The 17,496-nt window shown below is 53.3% G+C and overlaps 1 protein-coding gene across 8 annotated transcripts; it reads left to right on the forward strand.

Annotated features, from left to right (window-relative positions):
• The first annotated feature begins 7,674 nt into the window (after positions 1 to 7,674).
• On the forward strand, positions 7,675 to 17,264 carry LGALS12 (galectin 12). Of its 8 annotated transcripts, none has more exons than XM_032358821.1 (9): positions 7,675 to 8,198; positions 9,923 to 10,011; positions 10,138 to 10,351; positions 10,942 to 11,061; positions 11,598 to 11,636; positions 12,256 to 12,345; positions 12,811 to 12,902; positions 16,134 to 16,284; positions 16,781 to 17,024. In XM_032358821.1, exons 1-9 carry the CDS (start codon positions 8,130 to 8,132, stop codon positions 16,925 to 16,927), a joined length of 1,011 nt encoding a protein of 336 aa, XP_032214712.1. In that variant the 5' UTR covers positions 7,675 to 8,129; the 3' UTR covers positions 16,928 to 17,024. The 8 variants fall into 8 exon arrangements, with proteins under 8 accessions (XP_032214712.1, XP_032214713.1, XP_032214717.1 ...); XM_032358822.1 differs by having other exon boundaries at positions 12,256 to 12,282; positions 12,814 to 12,902; XM_032358826.1 differs by lacking the exon at positions 16,781 to 17,024 and adding an exon at positions 14,783 to 14,876 and having other exon boundaries at positions 16,134 to 16,221.
• Positions 17,265 to 17,496: the final 232 nt, after the last annotated feature.

The following is a 17,496-nucleotide window of genomic DNA, read 5'->3' on the forward strand; positions in this document are numbered from 1 at the left end:
CGCGGTGAGGACCTGCGGGGGGCAGGGGGGCGCCTGGCCGCGAAGCCGGGGCGCGCAGCAAACGGCGGGGGCGCGCGGGCGCCGTGCGCACGGCTGGGGGAACAGACAGGGCCCTCGTGGCGGGGGGCGCGCTTAGAGGCCCAGGAAAGGCGAGGAAAGTCGCGGCGGAGGTCACAGGGGGTGCGGTCGGTTAGGTGGAAGGCCGCGCAAACAGTGGGCACGAAGGCCGGAGGTGCCATCGGACGCGGCTGCAGAAGCGGACGGAGGAGCCACAAACGCACTGATGCCACCTTGGGCAGGCCTGGGGCAGCACGCTCGGGAGTGAAGATCTTGAGGGAGTCACAGTTTTTATTTGAATTATTTATATAACTTAAATTATATATTTTGTAACTAATTATTATATCATACGTAATATATACAAAAGAACACACGGAGGGGCCCTGGGTGCCTCAGTCGGTTAGGCGTGGGACTCCCGATAATGGCTCAGGTCTTGATATCAGGGTGGTGAGTTCTAAACCAAGGATGGCTCCAGGCTGGGCGCTGAGCTTACTTAAAAAAAGAAACAAACAAAAGAAAGAAAGAAAGAAAGAAAGAAAGAAAGAAAGAAAGAAAGAAAGAAAGAAAGAAAAGGAAAGAAAAGAAAGAAAACGTGGAATACATGTAATTGTGAAATGTAATAAAATTACTCTCCAGGGACGCACCAGTCTACTTAAGAACGGGAATATACCTAGCACAGATGCTCCCACCGGTACGCTGGTCCCTTATCCTATCTCCCTGCCTCCCTCTGCCTCGGGAGAGATAACCTCTCCCGACTCTTCTATTACGCCCTTGCTCTTTTTTCCTAAGGATTTTATTTATCTGGAAGAGAGCGAGCACGAGCCGAGGCAGAGGCAAAGGGAGAGGAAACAGCAGACTCCAGGCTGAGTGGGGAGCCCTTCCCGGCGCTCGATCCTGGGATCATGACCTGAATTGAAGGCAACGCTTAACCGGCTGAGCCACCCAGGCGCTCTTGTGCCCTTGCCTTTTTTAAAAGTAGCTTTGTAAAACCCCTTCTTTGTACTTCTCATCCATCCTTTCCTTCTGTATATTGGAAACTTTATAGAAACGGTATGCTGTATGTTCCGCAACTTGCTTCTTTCGAAGCTGTTTCCATAATACCTACATCTTACTGTATAAACCTGTAAGTCATTTTCCCTGCTGGAAAACAGTCCATTCTGTGAATGTACCACAATTTATCCATCTGGTGCCAAAGCCACATGGTTACTTCTGAATTTGGAATTAGAAATTATTGAAAAGAACCCAAATTGTGCCCTGACGATGCTTGCAGGAGATTCTACAGAATTTAGTACCTGGGAAGGTATGCAAAGATTCAACTTTACGACAAAACATTAAAACATTTCTCCAAGTGATGGCGCCAATTCAACGTCTACCAGCAGCAAGTAAGAATTCCTGTGGACTGGGCTGCCTGGGTGGCTCAGTGGGTTAAAGCCTCTGCCTTCGTCAGGATCTCAGGGTCCTGGGATTAAGCCCCACATGGGGCTCTCGGCTTGGCGGAGAGCCTGCTCCCCCTCCCCACCGCCTCTCTGCCTACTTGTGATCTCTGTCAAAGAAATAAATTTAAAAAATAAAAAAAAATTTTAAAAAAGAATTCCTGTGGATTTACATCTTCAACACTTAGTACTGTCATATTTGCTTTTTCCAGGCAAATGGATATAAAATAGTATTTTACTAAGAAGTCTTACTGGAAGTTTTTATTTGCTTTTCACTGAGATTGAAACATGTGTGTGTGTGTGTGTGTGTGTGTGTGTGTGTGTGTGTGTGTCTATATATATATATACATACATATATGTATATATATACATATATACATATATATGTAGATATATAGAGATATATATATATAATATATATATATATATATATATATATATATATATATAATCAGCCATTTAGATTTCCTCTTGTAAAAAGTGACTTTTCATGTCTTTTGCCCAATTTTCTCTGGAGTCGTCAGTTTTATTTGTTTACACTTATTTTCTTCCAGGTAATGGCTTGTCTTCACTTTCTTTATGGAGTCTCCAGGTAAAGAGAACTTTTTAACTTTAATGAGGTAGAGTTTATCAGTCCTCTCTTTTGTGGTTAGCACTCTGCATCTTGCCATGAAGTTCTTTCTTGCTCTGAAGTCAGAAAAATATTCTTCTACATTTTCTTGTAAAAGTTGTAAATGTTGTCTTTTTCATTTAATCTATGTGGACTTGATTTTTTTCCCCTATGAATAATCCCCGTACGATTTAGCTCAGCCTGGCTTATTTGTAGTTTCTTCTTCCCCCAGGAATGAGCAAGACGACCTGTGTTAGGTGTCAGACTTTAGAAAACAAGCAAGAATATCGTTGGCTCTATTCTACTCCACGGGTAAATGTGTCTGTCCTCGTGCTCCTATCAGGTGATCTTAATTACTAAATCTTTATAATAAGTCTCAATATATGGAATTCTGGAGACCCCCCCCCTTTATTCTTTCACAGGAGTTTCTTAACTATTCTTGGGCTTTTGCCCTTACATAAAGATAGGTTGCTAAATTGCTCAAAATCCTCTGTTGAGGGGCGCCTGGTGACTCAGTGGGTTAAGCCTCTGCCTTCGGCTCAGGTCATGGTCTCAGGGTCCTGGGTTTGAGCCCCACATCCAGCTCTCTCCTCAGCGGGGAGCCTGCTTCCCCAACCCCCCACCTGCCCGCCTCTCTGCCTACTTGTGATCTCTCTCTCTATCAAATAAACAAATAAAAATCTTAAAAAAAAATACTCTGTTGGCATCTTGATTGAAATTACCTTGAATCTGTATGTCAATTTGACAATTTCGAATCTTTACAAAACAGAGTCTTCCAATCAATTACATAGTATCCCTGTTTGTGAGGTCTTCTTTAACATCTTCCAATGAAGTATTTTTTTATAATTTTTAAAAATTTTTTATAAACATATAATGTATTATTAGCCCCAGGGGTATCTGTGAATCGCCAGATTTACACACTTCACAGCACTCACCATAGCACCTACCCTCCCCAATGTCCATAACCCCACCACCCTCTCCCAACCCCCCCACCCCCGGGTCACCCTCAGTTTATTTTGTGACATTAAGAGTCTCTTATGGTTTGTCTCCCTCCCAATCCCATCTTGTTTCATTTATTCTTTTCCTACCCCTCAAATCCCCCATGTTGCTTCTCGACTTCTTCATATCAGGGAGATCATATGATAGTTGTCTTTCCAGTGAAGTATTTTTTTGTAAAGACTTCATTTATCCATTTGAGAGAGAGAGAGCATGAGAGGGGAGAATTTCAGAGGGAGAAGCAGACTCTCGTGGAGCTGGGAGCCCGATGTGGGACTCGTTCCCGGGACTCCTGGGTCATGACCTGAGCTGAAGGCAGTTGCCCAACCAACTGAGCCACCCAGGCGTCCCCAATAAAGTTTTATATTATTCTTCATAAAGATCCGATCTTCAGTATATTGTGTTTTTCCCTCTACTCGTTGGGAAGTTTACCCAGTACCCTTTCATTTATTGCACTTGAAATTTTAACATGCGTGCTCGAAGACCAAAATTAATGTCTTAAACACCCCTCTGCAACAATGCAAGGATGTCAGAACATTCACCTCTGTCTTCCTCTCCCATGTTATTTTAGTTTTGCCCTTTTTTTAGCCTGAATTCACGTAATTACCATTCATATATCACACAGACATTCGTTTAGATTTGCCGGTTGGCCACTACCACTCCTCAGCACTCCTTCTTGCATCGCAAACCTTCCCTCTGACGTCATCTTTCTTCTTCCGAAAACAAAGTCCTTAGGAACTCCTACCATATATCTCTCCCGGCTCTCCTGGTGCCCCGAGGAGACCCCACACACCCTTCCATCAGGAAGTAAATACGTCTGCTTCTGTTTCTTTCTGCAGTGTCACCAACATCGATGGCCAGTGCTAAACTATATTGGGTTTCAGTAACCGAAAATGATTGGAAAGTGACAGGAACCCAGCAGGAAAAAGAGAGTCAGCCTACATGGTCAAGAGCCATGGGCGAGGAAAAAGTCACGCTACATCAAGTTTTTGGTTGAGATTCTTCCCCAAACTTATGTTCCATGGGGGAGGGAAGACTGTTCATAGGATAAACATCAAAGGAATGAAAAGTGTCGTGTTAGCTTACTGAAGTTATGGGGGGTGTTTGTTCTTCCCATTTTACAACACTTCCATCCAGATGGTTCGACCTCTGTGCGGGGGGGAGATGAATACAAAGTGGCTGGCTTTGTCCTATTGGTTTTCTCCTCCAGGTGTATGTCGTCTCTCTTCAAGTTGAAGCTCCTTGAGAGCAAGACGACCTCCCTGTAACGACCACAGCACCTTGTTGCACAAAATGGCCGCAGATGCAAACATTCCCTCACAGGGCAGAGCAGCACCCAAATAAGTTGAAACTGTGTTCTCCAGAGTGTATTAACAAGCTTCCAGGCAATAGCACCTCCATTCCTTCAACAGATGCTGACTAAAATACAAACAATCATAAGAGAATATTATAAACAATTATAGGCCAACAAATTGGGCAATCTGAAAGACAGGGGTAAATTCCTAGAAACATATAAACTAACAAATGTTCAGGGACTGAACATCCCCTGTCCAGGCCATTTCCTGCACCCTCCCCCTCCCCCAAAATGGTCCTGCCTGAAATTAGCCATCTCCCCACCTTCCAGATTGTACCCACAGTTTCTCTGTTTTTCCATGAGTTTACCAGACTCTTCCCAATCCTTTGGTTCAAGATGTTGGAGGCTTTTTTTCTTCTTTTCCCTTTGGTCTCTTTTCCTTATCTTTCTCACCAGCCTGCTGTCCAGTTCTGTCGATCCTTCCTGCCCAGGATTTCTATTCATTATCCTACTGTCTGTTCCAGGATGGTGCAGAACTGGTCCCGAGAGAGGAGGATCTGTGAGACTCTCCAGGGACCTGGAAGGGAGCCAGAGAGACGAAGGCTCAGATGTAGACCAAAGTAGGTGAATCTGGGCGTTAGTTTCTCCCCAGGCCCAGAGCTATACCCATGCAAGAGCACGGATAGGGGAATAAGTTGCGAGATCAAAGAATGGGGGAGAAAGTGGCACCCTGAGGTCCCGATTATGATTCCCCGGCTACTAACTGGTTCCTCATAGACAAATAGATAAATTTGCCTCGATGATGATCTGTAGCCGGTGAGAAGAGCAGCCGCCTCCCGTGGGCTTGTGCCAGGACTCCACGGCTGCTGGGGAGAGACAGAAGGTGCTGGTGGCCGGATAGGAGCCTGAAACCACAGCTCCGGGTAGTCAGTCATTCCTTTTTTTTTTTTTTTTTTTTAAGATTTTATTTATTTGACAGAGATCACAAGCAGGCAGAGAGGCAGGCAGAGAGAGAGGAAGGGAAGCAGGCTCCCCACTGAGCAGAGAGTCTGATGGGGGACTCCATCCCAGGACCCTGAGATCATGACCTGAGCCGAAGGCAGAGGCTTTAACCCACTGAGCCACCCAGGCGCCCAGTCATTCATTCTTTAAATACTTTTGAGCACTTGGTTGGTGTCAGGCTTGCTTGGTGCTGAGGGTCTAAGTGTAAATTTGCCCTCATGGAATTTATAGCTGGGAAGTAGGGAGAGGGGGAGACAAACATTAGACAATTCTTTGATATATAATGACCAGTTATGATAAGGGCTCAGAGGGACAAGCCCAGGTCTAGGGAGCTGGAGTGGAGGGGGGGGGGCACCAGCTTGGGGCAGGGAAATCCCTCCCCCCTCCCATCAAAGTCAGGGTCATTATCAGGCCTTTCCCCTCTCCCACAAGTTCCCCTCCCTCTGGCTCAAGAAAAGGGATTTGCCCTCTCCCACTCCTGGACAGACCCACAGATGCGAAGGCCCTCTCTCAGTCTGTAGCCTCGCATGTTCCACAAGCTCTGGAGTCATGCTTTAAGCCCAGCCAGGTCCCTTGCAGCTGTCAAAACCCAAGGAAAGGAGAAATGAAATGCACCACCTTCTTCCCTCTGCTTCGGGCCCTCATCCGCCCCCACTCCCGACCCCTGCAACGGTCTTGGCATTCCAGGGGGAGACCAGCTACAACCATTCCTCTGAATTGTGCTCTGCCCCCCAAAATCAGATATTGAAGTCCTCACCCCCAGGAAATAGAATGAGACTCTATTTGGACATAAGGCCCTTTTTAAAAGGGTAATTAAGGTAAAATGAGTTCATATGGGTAGAATTCCAGATGATTTGTCTACTTATAAGAGATTAGGACACACACCGATCAAGGGGCAACCCTCCACAAGCCTCAGTGGGAAAAAAAAAATCCTTGCGGACACCTTGATCTTGGGCTTCTAGCTTCCAGAGCCACGAGAAAATGAACATCTGTGTTTAAGCAGCCCAGTCTGTGCTATTTTGCTATGCTACCCTCCTTCCTCGATTCAGAGGGGGACTGAGGGCCGCTAGGAGGGTGGGGGAGGGCACTTTGCTTCAGGCTGAAAGGACCACGACCCAGGCCTGCCTCCCAGCAGCAGGGCCCCCTGGCTTGCCCAACAGGATTCTCCACCTCGGTTTCTCCTCCACGGTATGCATCCGGATTATTCTGTCTTAATATATCTCTGATTGAATTTCCGAACACAAGAACCTCCTGCAGCCCAGCTCCTCCTACCCAGCAAGATCCAAGCAAACTTCCTGGTTTCGCACCCCAGACCCTGCAGGTTAAGGCCCCAGTCTGTGAGGGCTTCTCCAACACCCACATGCATCAGAATCACCTGGGGAGCATGTGAAAATGCAGATTCCTGGGCCCCCCACCACCAGAGAGATTCCCCTTCCATAGGTCTGGGGTGGGGCCCGGGAGGACACATTTCTAACAAGCTTCCAGGCCACGCTGATGCCACACTTGAGGAGCTCGGGCTCCGCTGTCTTTCCCCAGAACCGCCCCAGCACCTGCTCTGCCATCAGAGCAGCTTTCTTCTTGCCTCAGCTCCCCAGGCCTTGGAGCCTCTGCCCAGCCTGGGCTGCCGCCAGGAATTCCCTGCCGCCAAGTCCCACAGGGGGCTCAGATCCTGGGACCTCCCAAATCAGGATAAAGTCGAGGGGTTGTGCCGCCTTTTAAAGGGAAGGCTTTATTGGAATTCGAACCCAAACTGGAGTGACTCCAGTCCAAAGACTGGGGGATCTCAATGAAAAGGCAGACAGCTGGGTCCACCCCCAGACCCCCAGACACAGACCTCCCGTGGAGACACTCTTCAGAAGTCACCGTCTCAATACACAGATGAGGAAAGGGAGTCACAGAGAGGGCAAGTGACTTGGCCCAGGGCACACAGCAGGCGCACGTTAAGCAGAGGCTGAGCTAGAACCCGGGTCTCCTTGGGTGTGGAACATTCTGCCCACTGCATCTCACTGCCTCTTCTGAGCCTCCAGGGGGCGCTCCTCTCCTCCTGCCCTTTCTCACCATCTTCCACCTCCTTTCTGACCATAGCTGGGCCCTGGCATTTGTAGCTAAAGATGAAATGGAGCCCCAGGGGATTATGAATCATGCAAAAGGGGGAAAATGGGGGAAAGGGCAGGGGAAGCTCTCCGCCGGGAGGGAAGTCGGGCATGCAAAGCCACTCAGCCAAGTCCAAGAAGCTGGGGCGGGGCTTGTCCTGGGACCTGCCCACATGTGCCACCCACGGACCTCCGACTGGGGAGGGCTCCAAGGGGAGGCCGGGGAACCACAAACAGCAGGCCGGAAGAGAACCTGTCTCTGCCCTCCCTTTGCAACAGCTCGGCGCTTCAGAGCCCAGTGCAAGTGGGGGCAGGGGGTTGGTTAGTTAGCTGCTTAGTTCAAGCTTCTCGCTCCTGGACTCGGATTTCTGCTGACAGCTCCAATCCAGCTGGCGGGACTGGATCTGGGGTGTGCACCAGGGGTGGACCACTGCCCAGTGCTGCCCTCTCAGGCCTGCTGCGAGGGGCACCGGGACCCTGCTGGACCCAGGCTAACCGCCTGGCTTAACCGCTGAGGCTAACCGCTAAGGGAGTTGTCCTGGCACCTCAGATCCTGGCTGGGAAAGGCAAGTCCGGCCAGTGGGGGCAGGGCCAGGGCTCCTGGAATCTGGATCTGCAGGCTGAGTTGGAGGCGCTCCATTCCCATGTCACCTGGAGAAAAACTAGACCCACTTCCTGACCCTTTCATCCTGCAGCCGCCCATCTTCCACCCGGTGAGGAGCCACTCTGGTCTGGAATCTCCAGGTCCCAGGGCACCCCCCCCCCAACTCCAGCGGGACCCAGACCCCCAGGCGGTGGGTGGAGAGGCCTTTGGGTTTGGGCCATCCCCCCCAGCACCTGCTCATAGACTCTGGAAGGCCCTCCTGAGCTTAGCGAAGTGGCCGACCAGCTAATTCCCACCTGGGTGCGAATGATGGGGCTCACCAGGTCCTTTCGTTTTAAAAGTAATAGAGCCTGGAGTCAGGGCTGTGCTCCTGTCATGTGAAGGGGGCCAGGCTAGGAGGATCTGGGGCTCCTGGGGCACTGAGAACCTAGGGTGGTCTCATCTCCAGCCTGGAAGAGAGTCATGTTGGAACCTCCAACTCAAGGATGGGTGTAGGGGTCCCCTCATGTCCTCCTCCTGCTCAGTGCCCACATGGATTTGCTGAAGTCTGGTTTTGCTTTACAGAAGGCTGAAGGCCCAGCACACTCCTTCCTCCCATTAATAACGCTAATTATCACTTTCTCTTGACTGCGCCTTCTCCCCCTAGGAGAGCTGGGGCAGCTCGGTAATTACTACAGGCCAGGCCTGGAGCCTGGGAAGTGGGAGGGGCGGCAGGACTGAGCCTGGCTAAGCCTTGGGCCCTCCGACAGCCAGCCGGGAGCTCCAGCACCTTCCCGGATGCCTGAGTAATGGGGTGAAGCAGCTCCCCAGGTTACAAGCTCCCTCCTTGCTCTGCAGGCTGCGAGCTCCTACCTAGAGGGCAGCACTGTTGGGGCTCAGGTCCTTCTAGGTGGTTCGGAGAACACGTGAAAGCCAGTCTTGGTTGTGCTGATGTGTCCCTGGGATATGTTCCCATTCATTCTGCAAACACATATTCACAGCCCACACTGTGCCAGGCGAGGCCCTGAGCACAGAAGGGAAAAACAGGGCTTCAGCTCCGGCTAGCCTAAGCCTCCAGCAGAAACAGCCAGCCCCCTGCTTTCCCTGTAAGCCCGCCAGTGGCCAAGCTGGCCATAGAATGAAGCATTCCGGGAACACAGGGGATGGAAGAAAAAACTCAGTCACCATAGTGGACAGTGCTTGGAGAAGGGTCAGAGAACCTCAAAAGACCAGTTGGATCTCGCAGGGCCAAGGGAGAGCAGAGGAAGCGGCTCTGAAAAGGCAGGGAGTTCTAAACTGTGTGTTGTGTTTTAGGAATTCTGCATAGCTTCTGTGCGGGGAGAGGTGAGCCTGGGAAGGTAGGCTGGGCGGTTGTTGGGTATCTCTGCTGGTATCCATATCAGGGTCCCAACTTGTCCAGCCTTCTGCCTGCTGCCCGTCTCCCCTGCCCCCCCTGCCCCCCGTTCCTGGGCTTGAGCCAGTAAACAGCCTCAGGACCTCGATGCCGGGTGCTGGAGGTCAGGGCAAGTCTCACTGAGGACCCTTCTGTGCCCAGGGAGCTGGGAAGAGGGGCAGGGCTCTGCCACCATAGGTGCAAGGGGGGATGCTCCAAGGGGGGGATGGAGCTGAACTTGGCTTCCCTAGGGCAACGCGGCTTTGACATGTGAGGATCCAGGAAAGAGGAAAAGGTGGAAGAGAACCCTAATTTTTCCCCCATAAGGACATTTTCTGTTGGGGGCAGGAGAATGGAGTTTTCTTGTTCTTCTCTCCCCCACCCTCTGCCCACCTGATGTGGGGATCCCTCATAAGACCCATTCCCCAGCCCCATATGGCAAGCTCTCCCCCCTTGTTCAGGTGGTTCCTTATGTCGCGACAATTTTCGGTGGCCTGCGTGCGGGCAAGATGGTCATGCTACAGGGAGTGGTCCCTCTAGAGGCACGCAGGTAAGGGGGTGCTCCGCGGGGCTGCTGGAGCTCAGCCCCAGAGGTAGCGAGCTGGAGGTTCCTCTCTGCCTTTGGGGTCTCGGGGTTTCTGACCAGGGGTGCCCCTTCAAGAGCACCTCTCCCCAGGTTCCAGGTAGACTTCCAGTGCGGCTGCAGCGTGCACCCCCGGCCGGATATCGCCGTCCACTTCAACCCTCGCTTCCACACCACCAAGCCCCACGTCATCTGCAACACCCTGCACTCGGGGCGCTGGGAGGCCGAGGCCCGGTGGCCCCGCGTGCCCCTGCAGAGAGGAGCCCCTTTCCGCCTCCTCTTTCTCTTTGGAAACGAGGAAATGAAGGTGACGGGAAGGGATGGGCTTTGGCGTCTAGAACCTTCCTCCTTCTCCTCCTCCTTCCTTCCGCCGAATTCTCCACGTCACTGTGAGGAGGAGCATCCCCAGGAGGGCTTAAGACCTGAGAGGACTGAGCAGCCACCGAGCCTCGCTCCAAGCTGCCCTGGGCCCACGTGGCCTGGGACCCATGGCGGCAAGAAAGCTCTCTCGTGCCTGGCCCTGGCCCTGGGGAGGGCACCAGAGCCATAGTCCTAGCAAGTTCTTTAAGAGCCTACAACGTGATGGGCTCTGTTCTAGCCCCATCACCTGGGGCTGGGGCTTCTGCTGCTGCTGCTGAGGGATGGCCTAGGGAAGTGCTATGTCGGGGCAGAGGGACAATCAAAAGGGCCTTGGTTCCAAGGTCAGCTGTGCAACCTTGGGAAGGTCACAGAAGCTTCTCATGCCTTGGGCACCTCATCTGCCAAACACGCCCGTCTCCCAGAATGGGTGTGAAGTTAAATGAGGGACGGGCCAGGTAAGAGCGCCCCACGAGGCCAGGCGGATTCAGTGCACACTAGGTGCTGCTGAGCTGTCTGTCTGTCTGTCTGTCTCTCCAGGTAAGTGTGAATGGACAACACTTTCTCCACTACCGCTACCGGCTCCCGCTGTCTCGTGTAGACACCCTGGGCATATTTGGTGACATCCTGGTGGAGGCTATTGGATTCCTGAACATCAGCGTGAGTTCCCTGAGTGGCGACGGCTCCTGCCTCCCCCTGGTGTCTGGGCGGGCCCGGGAGCTCCTGCTGCCCCGAGCAGGCCCTGTCACACCCATTACAACCATGGTAGAGGGGATCCATCAAGGTGTGGGATTCGAGCGGGGTTGAGAAGGTATCCGCAGAAGGGGACCCAAGAGCAATGGCCAAGAGGCGATCTGCTTGGACACTTGGAGACAGGGGACCCAAGCATCAGTAGCTCTGTCCTTCACCCTTGAGCTTATGGAAAATGCAGCTTATGGAGCTTATGGAAAACGCAGATTTCTAGGACCCGCCACCAGACAGGCCGACTCCCTAAGTCTGAGGAGGGGCCTAGGAATCAGCATGGGCAAGTGCCAGGTTTGAGAGCCCCCGACAAGGCCTGCAGGGAGAGTGAGGCCCCACCAAAGCCAGCCTCTACCCACCCCAGGCCATCAGCAGGGTAGGCGGGAGCCCTGCAAATGACTCGCAGAGCTTGGCGGGCCTGAATCCCACGTGTTGCGTCTCCTCTTCCCTAACAGCCATTTGCGGAGGGCGGCAGCGAGTACCCAGTTGGATACGTGAGTTTCTGGGGAGCAAGGGTGGCCCTCAGGGTTCTGGCCACACTAGCTGAGCCACCACTGTTCCCAGCTCCCCTGGCTTGACCTGCTACTCCCTGGACTTGCCCAATTCAACAAAAGCCAGCTGCCCCTTCCCTCACTGGGCAGTTGCCATGGATACTGGTCACCCCCCTCATTGCCCACAAGCCTGGATTTCCCTCTCCCAGCCTGAGCCGGGGTCTGCTTGGGAAGATGGATGGGGTGGGCTGGCTGTGCAGGGTGGGCAGAGCCCCAAGGCTCCTATCAGAAGATCCCGCCAAGTTGGAACTTTCTGTTGCGTCCATTGGGCGAGGGAGCTGGGGTCGGCCTGCAGGACAGAGGGGGAGATGAGGTCCAAGGCCACCCAATAAGTGAATGACAGGACCCTCTGTGCAGGTCTAACACATTCTTCCAGACCCAGTGTCTATCTGAATCCAAGAGGCCCCCCCTCAGCGCTCTCATTGTTCACCTGTGTTGTTTTTAAGAGAGACAAACCCAAGATACACCCAATTCTTCATAATAATATTGAGAAGCTCTCTTTCGCTGAGCAAACTTTGCATGGTTTCCATGTCTCCTTTCTCTTTCTTTCTCCCCTCCACAGCCTCTCCTGCTGAAGAGCCCCAGCCTGGTGAGTAACCTCCCTCCTGGGTCACCTTGTGGAGGTGTCGTCCCGAGGAAGCACGCCCCCCCCCCCGGTGGGAAATGCCCCCAGCATCAAGGTTCCCCCTTCCTTTATAGAAACCTCCAGCTGCGTTTTCCCTTTTCTCCATTTATTCTGCATACCATTATCTGAGATTCTTCTGTGCCAGGCCCGGTGCCAGGCTCCAGAACAGAGGGACCAGCCAGTCCCAGCCCTCCAGTGGCTCACAGGCTGCTGGAGAGACAGACCAATGAATAGGCCATGACAGTCCAGGATGCACCAACGGGGGACATATTGTTGCTCATGGCCCCCGGGAAGAGGGGGCGACCACGGAGCTCAGCCCTGCAAGGCCAGGGAGAGCCGAGGCCTGCGGTAGATGCTCGATAAATGAGGATAGTTGAGTGCCCTCCTGGCCGCATGCCTAGAGACAGACACCTGCCGCAGGGCTCCCCTGGGGGCAGCAGCTCTCCCCACACCCCTGCGCGCCTCCCTTGTCAATCATCTCCCATCTCCCTACAGGAGGTGCCCTGCTCGCGTGCCCTTCCCCGGGGTCTCTGGCCCGGACAGGTCATCGTGCTGCGGGGGCTGGTCTTGCCGGAGCCCAAGGAGTACGTATCCACATGGAAGGGAGGGGGGAAATCTCTGAGTCGATGAGCTCCACAAGTGTCCCCTCTTCCATCTCTAGCATCACTGCCCCGTCGTGGAGCTTGTGGCTGCGAGTGTGCTCAGTGCTTAGTTCCAACCACTGAGCACTGGACGGTGCCCAGCGCTCAGGTTGCCCCCACGGCCCAGACAGCCCCAATTCTTGGAGAACCCTCCCTGCCTGTCCATCTGTTCAGGCCAACCAGCCTCTCATCGTAGGTGCCAGCTGGGGCCTCTGGAAAGGTCCTTTAAGGGCTCCCGCTGAGACCCAGATAGAGAATTCATCCTCGCAGGGTGACACGGCACAGGGTTTGGGAAACATGGCCAGGCAGCCCCAGAGAGAGGACCTGGCGCTGGGCAGTGGGAGCTTGGAGCCATACACCAACTACACGGGTGTTGCCTAATCTTTCCAACAGGGGGCGCTCCTGCTCCACTCCCGAAACCTACGCACTCCAAAGCCACTTTCGCTTTCTTTTTCCTTCTTTTTTTCCTTTCCTCCTTCCCTCCAGCTGGAACTGCGTTAGATTTCATGACCTTTCTGGGCCCGATCGCCTGGGTTTGACTTCTGCTGAGGGCACTTACTACCTGTGTGCCCCTTCAAGGCAGTTACTTTTCCTTTCTGTGCCTCAGTTTCCTCGTTTGTAAGAAGAGGTAATAATAATGCCAGCTTCAGGGGTGGCGTGCATGCTCAGAACTGGGCCGGGCACACAGTAAGCGCTCTACCAATGTGGGGTTCATCAAAATGATCTCCATGGAGGGGCGGCAGGAAGGGAAGTGCCTTGTCTTCTCCCTTTCTGTTTCGGTTTTGTTTTCTGGAGTCCCTGACCTCAGTGAACTCTTGCCCTGCCTGCTCTTTCTTGGACGGTCCTGTGAATTCTGGAGCGGGTGCTCACCATAGCCCCAGACAGCATGAACCTCCAGAGCCAGGCACAATAGGGTTGGAGTCCTGGTTGGAGTCCTGGCTTGGAGCCACACACCAACTAACTATACAGATGCTGCCTAATGGCTCCAGTATGGGACCGTGTGGTTCCATGAACAGTGCAGTCTTGGGGCAAGTCACGACAGCCCTCTGAGCCTGGAGTCCTGAGTTTCCGCATCGGAATAAAAGGAGAGAGATCATCTCAGTCCTACAGGGAAAATGAAAAAGTTTCCAGGTTTACAAAGAATACCCTCCCCCACAAAAACTTGGGAGACATGATATCAAGTTCATGTCCTAGTTCAAAGTCAAATGGCTAGTATCAGGGACGCAGCAAGTAATCAAACTGCTCTTTCTCGAGGGCCGGACAGGTGACAAAGAGCGAAGCCCTGGGTTGGGAAGGAAACGTGGAAAGAGTTTTTCCATAGAGCCACTCAGGCCCAGCCTTCTGATTATTTTTAAAGAAGAAGCAGGAACCCATCTTTCATATAAACTTTCCCAGTTTTGGAACATGGTATGACCTTGAAGTTGAAGAACACGTGGACCAGCCAAGACATTTTTCTTTTCTTTTCTTTTTTAATTTATCTTATGAAGTGGTGTGCTACTTCTTTTTTTTTTTTTAAGATTTTATTTATTTATTTGACAGACAGAGATCACAAGTAGGCAGAGAGGTAGGCAGAGAGAGAGGAAGGGAAGCAGGTTCCCTGCCGAGGAGAGAGCCTGATGCGGGGCTCGATCCCAGGACCCTGAGATCATGACCTGAGCCAAAGGCAGAGGCTTTAACCCACTGAGCCACCCAGGCGCCCCCAGCCAGGACATTTCTACAGGCCAATTGGACCATGGACCGCCAACAGGAAAACTTAGCAGTGCCTGGCGTTCAGCAAGCCCACAGTAAATGCTGTTACTGTTTTTTTCTGGAATCGACTGCAGCTTGAACTGGACAGAGGAAGTCGGAGTTGGAAGGCACAGAATTCGTCCGCGTTAAAAATCTGTCCTTCCCTCTCCGTCCATCCCCGTAGCACAGGTGTGCACCTGCCCCAGGACTTCACTAGGTGTCTGAGGACCGTCCGTTACCATCCAGGGCTGTGCAGGACCGGGAGAAGAGAGGCAGGGAGACACTGAGGCCTCTGGGAGTTCTCAGGCCAATGGGAAGGGCTTGGGGCTGGGGGCTAGAGGCTCTGTGTGGTGCACTCTCCGGGACCCTGGCTTTCCAAGCTTCTTCCCAGTGGTGAGCCCTTGCTGGTTCCTTCCCAAAGCTGGAAATGTCTGGCGCATCCTCCTAGAACAGATCCGACGAAAGTCCCTGGAAGACCCGCCCAGGGTGCACCTTCCCCATCCCCCCGCTTCCATCCCCTCCCCTGCTTCGCTGCTCCACGCTATGCCTCCTGGTCTCCCTGGTCTCCGGCTCTCAGGCTATTATCAACCACTTCTTGATGCCCGAGGCATCAGCCACCAGTAACTTCAGAGGCGTTTCAAAGGAAGCTCTCTGGACATGAAAAGGAATCTGGCTCCCCTCTGAGGGGCAGGTGCCAGGCAGCAGAAAGGTGCCAGATCTGGAGTCCTGCGTTGTGCCCAGCCCAGCCCAAAGCCTCGTAGCTATTACTAGTGACGTAGTGACAGACCCAGCCATGTGACTTCTTGTCCTTGTCACTTACACGAGCTGCTGAACCTCAAGGCACAGGATTTCCGGGAGGACTCCGTAAAAACACCTACCGTGTGCCAGGCACTCGATAACTTTCACATACCCTATCGCTTTGTTCCTGTCAATAGGAGGGATTGGACTGTAGAGTGATATTTGTTACACAGTGGGTGTGATATGTGCTGATTACAGGCCCGGTGCTGTTCTAGCACTGTAAGAGTTCTAGCACAGGAGAGCTCGTGAGGCAGGTACAGTGCCCTTCTCCCTACACTACAGAGCAGGAAACTGAGGCACAGGGACGTGCAGTGACCTCCTCAAGCTCCCAGGACTAGGAAGCAGCGGAGCAGGGTTGAACCCAGGTGGCTCACACCTCTACGTGATTTGCAAAACACTTAAGACAACACAGCATGAAGCACCCAGTACCTGTTAGCTACTACTAATACGATTCTCCCCATCTCGACAGGGGAAAACAAGGCTCGGGCAAGGTCTTTTGCTCCCCTGTGGGTGGCTCCAGCCTGTGGGTGGCAACGTGGGGATTCCCACCCCCTCTCAGCTGCTCCCCCACATCCGTCCCTGCACTTAGGGTCTGGCAGCCACAGCTCAAAGGAGTCACGGAGCCCCTCCTCCCTCCCCTTCTTGTAGCTTCACACTGAGCCTGCGGGACGAGGCTGCTCACGTGCCCGTGATGCTCCGGGCTTCCTTCACAGACAGAACTCTGGCCTGGATCTCGCGCTGGGGGTGCAAGAAGCTGATCTCAGCCCCCTTCCTCTTCTATCCACAGCGATTCTTCGAGGTCAGTCGCGGAGCCAAGTGGCCTGGTCCCTCCGGGGCGGGGCACAGAGCAGCATTCCCATGGGGAGACAGGGGTGCGTCCTAGGGCTGGGAAGCCAGAGCCTGCCAGGAGGAGCAGACATCCAGGCCACGGCTCTCAACCCTCCATGCACCCACCAGCGATCCCACACCCAAAACGTGGATTTAATCAATCAGAGCAGACCCTGGTTATTTAACACCCCCCCACACACACAATGACTCCAAAGTGCTACCAGGGTTGAGAGCCAGTACTCGCGGGAAGACAATGGGCACAGATGGTGGGACTGAGGCCCAGGGCTGGGACGATCCTCATGGAAGGTCACAGCGGTCTGGTGACAAGCTGGACACCCAGGCCTGTTCCTTCCCACAGCCGGGTGTCCCATGGTCCAGTCTTTGTGAGCTCCGAGGGGAGAGCTCGCTGGGTGGGGAGTCAGACAGGCAGTGGAGGGTCAGTCTGTCCAGAAGCCTGTCTTTTCCAGGTGCTGCTCCTGTGCCAGGAGGGAGGGCTGAAGCTGGCGCTCAACGGGCAGGGCCTGGGCGCCACCAGCCTCCAGCGGCAGAGCCTGGAGCGACTGCGGGAGGTCCGGGTCAGTGGCAGTGTCCGGCTCTACTGCGTCCACTGCTGAGGAGTGAACCGGGGACCCCGCCAGGGAAGGGGAGGGCCAGGCCCGGCACCCCTTGCTGTAGCTCCGCTCTCCACCCTTCCTTGAACCGTGTGCCTGTCACCACCACCAGAGTCTGCAGGGGCTTTGGGTCCCACAGCAGAGGGAAGGCTCCTACAACTCGGGGCCCCCTCCCCCAGGAGCCTGGGCCTTGGTTCTCTCCTCCTGCAGGCCCTAGACAGGGGGGAGTGGGAGCAGCCTCATAAGGACACTCAAAGGTACAGTGGCTAAGGGGCACCCGGGTGGCTCCGTCAGTGAAGCATCCAACTCTTGATTTCAGTTCAGGTCAGGATCTCAAGGTCATGAGATCGAGCCCCACGACAGGCTCTGCACTCAGCAGGGAACCTGCCTGAGAGTCTCTCTCTCCCTCTCCCTCTGCCTGCCCGCTCTGCCCTGCTCAAGCTCTCTCTCTCAAATAAATAAAATCTTTAAAAAGAAGACGATGACGACAACAGTGGCTTAAAGCATTGAGACATGTGTTTCCTTCTCATCTAATAGTTCTGGGGAAAACGGTCCCCAGTCAGTGGTGCAGC

The sequence above is a fragment of the Mustela erminea genome, chromosome 9, assembly GCF_009829155.1.
Source record: "Mustela erminea isolate mMusErm1 chromosome 9, mMusErm1.Pri, whole genome shotgun sequence".
NCBI lineage: Eukaryota > Metazoa > Chordata > Mammalia > Carnivora > Mustelidae > Mustela > Mustela erminea.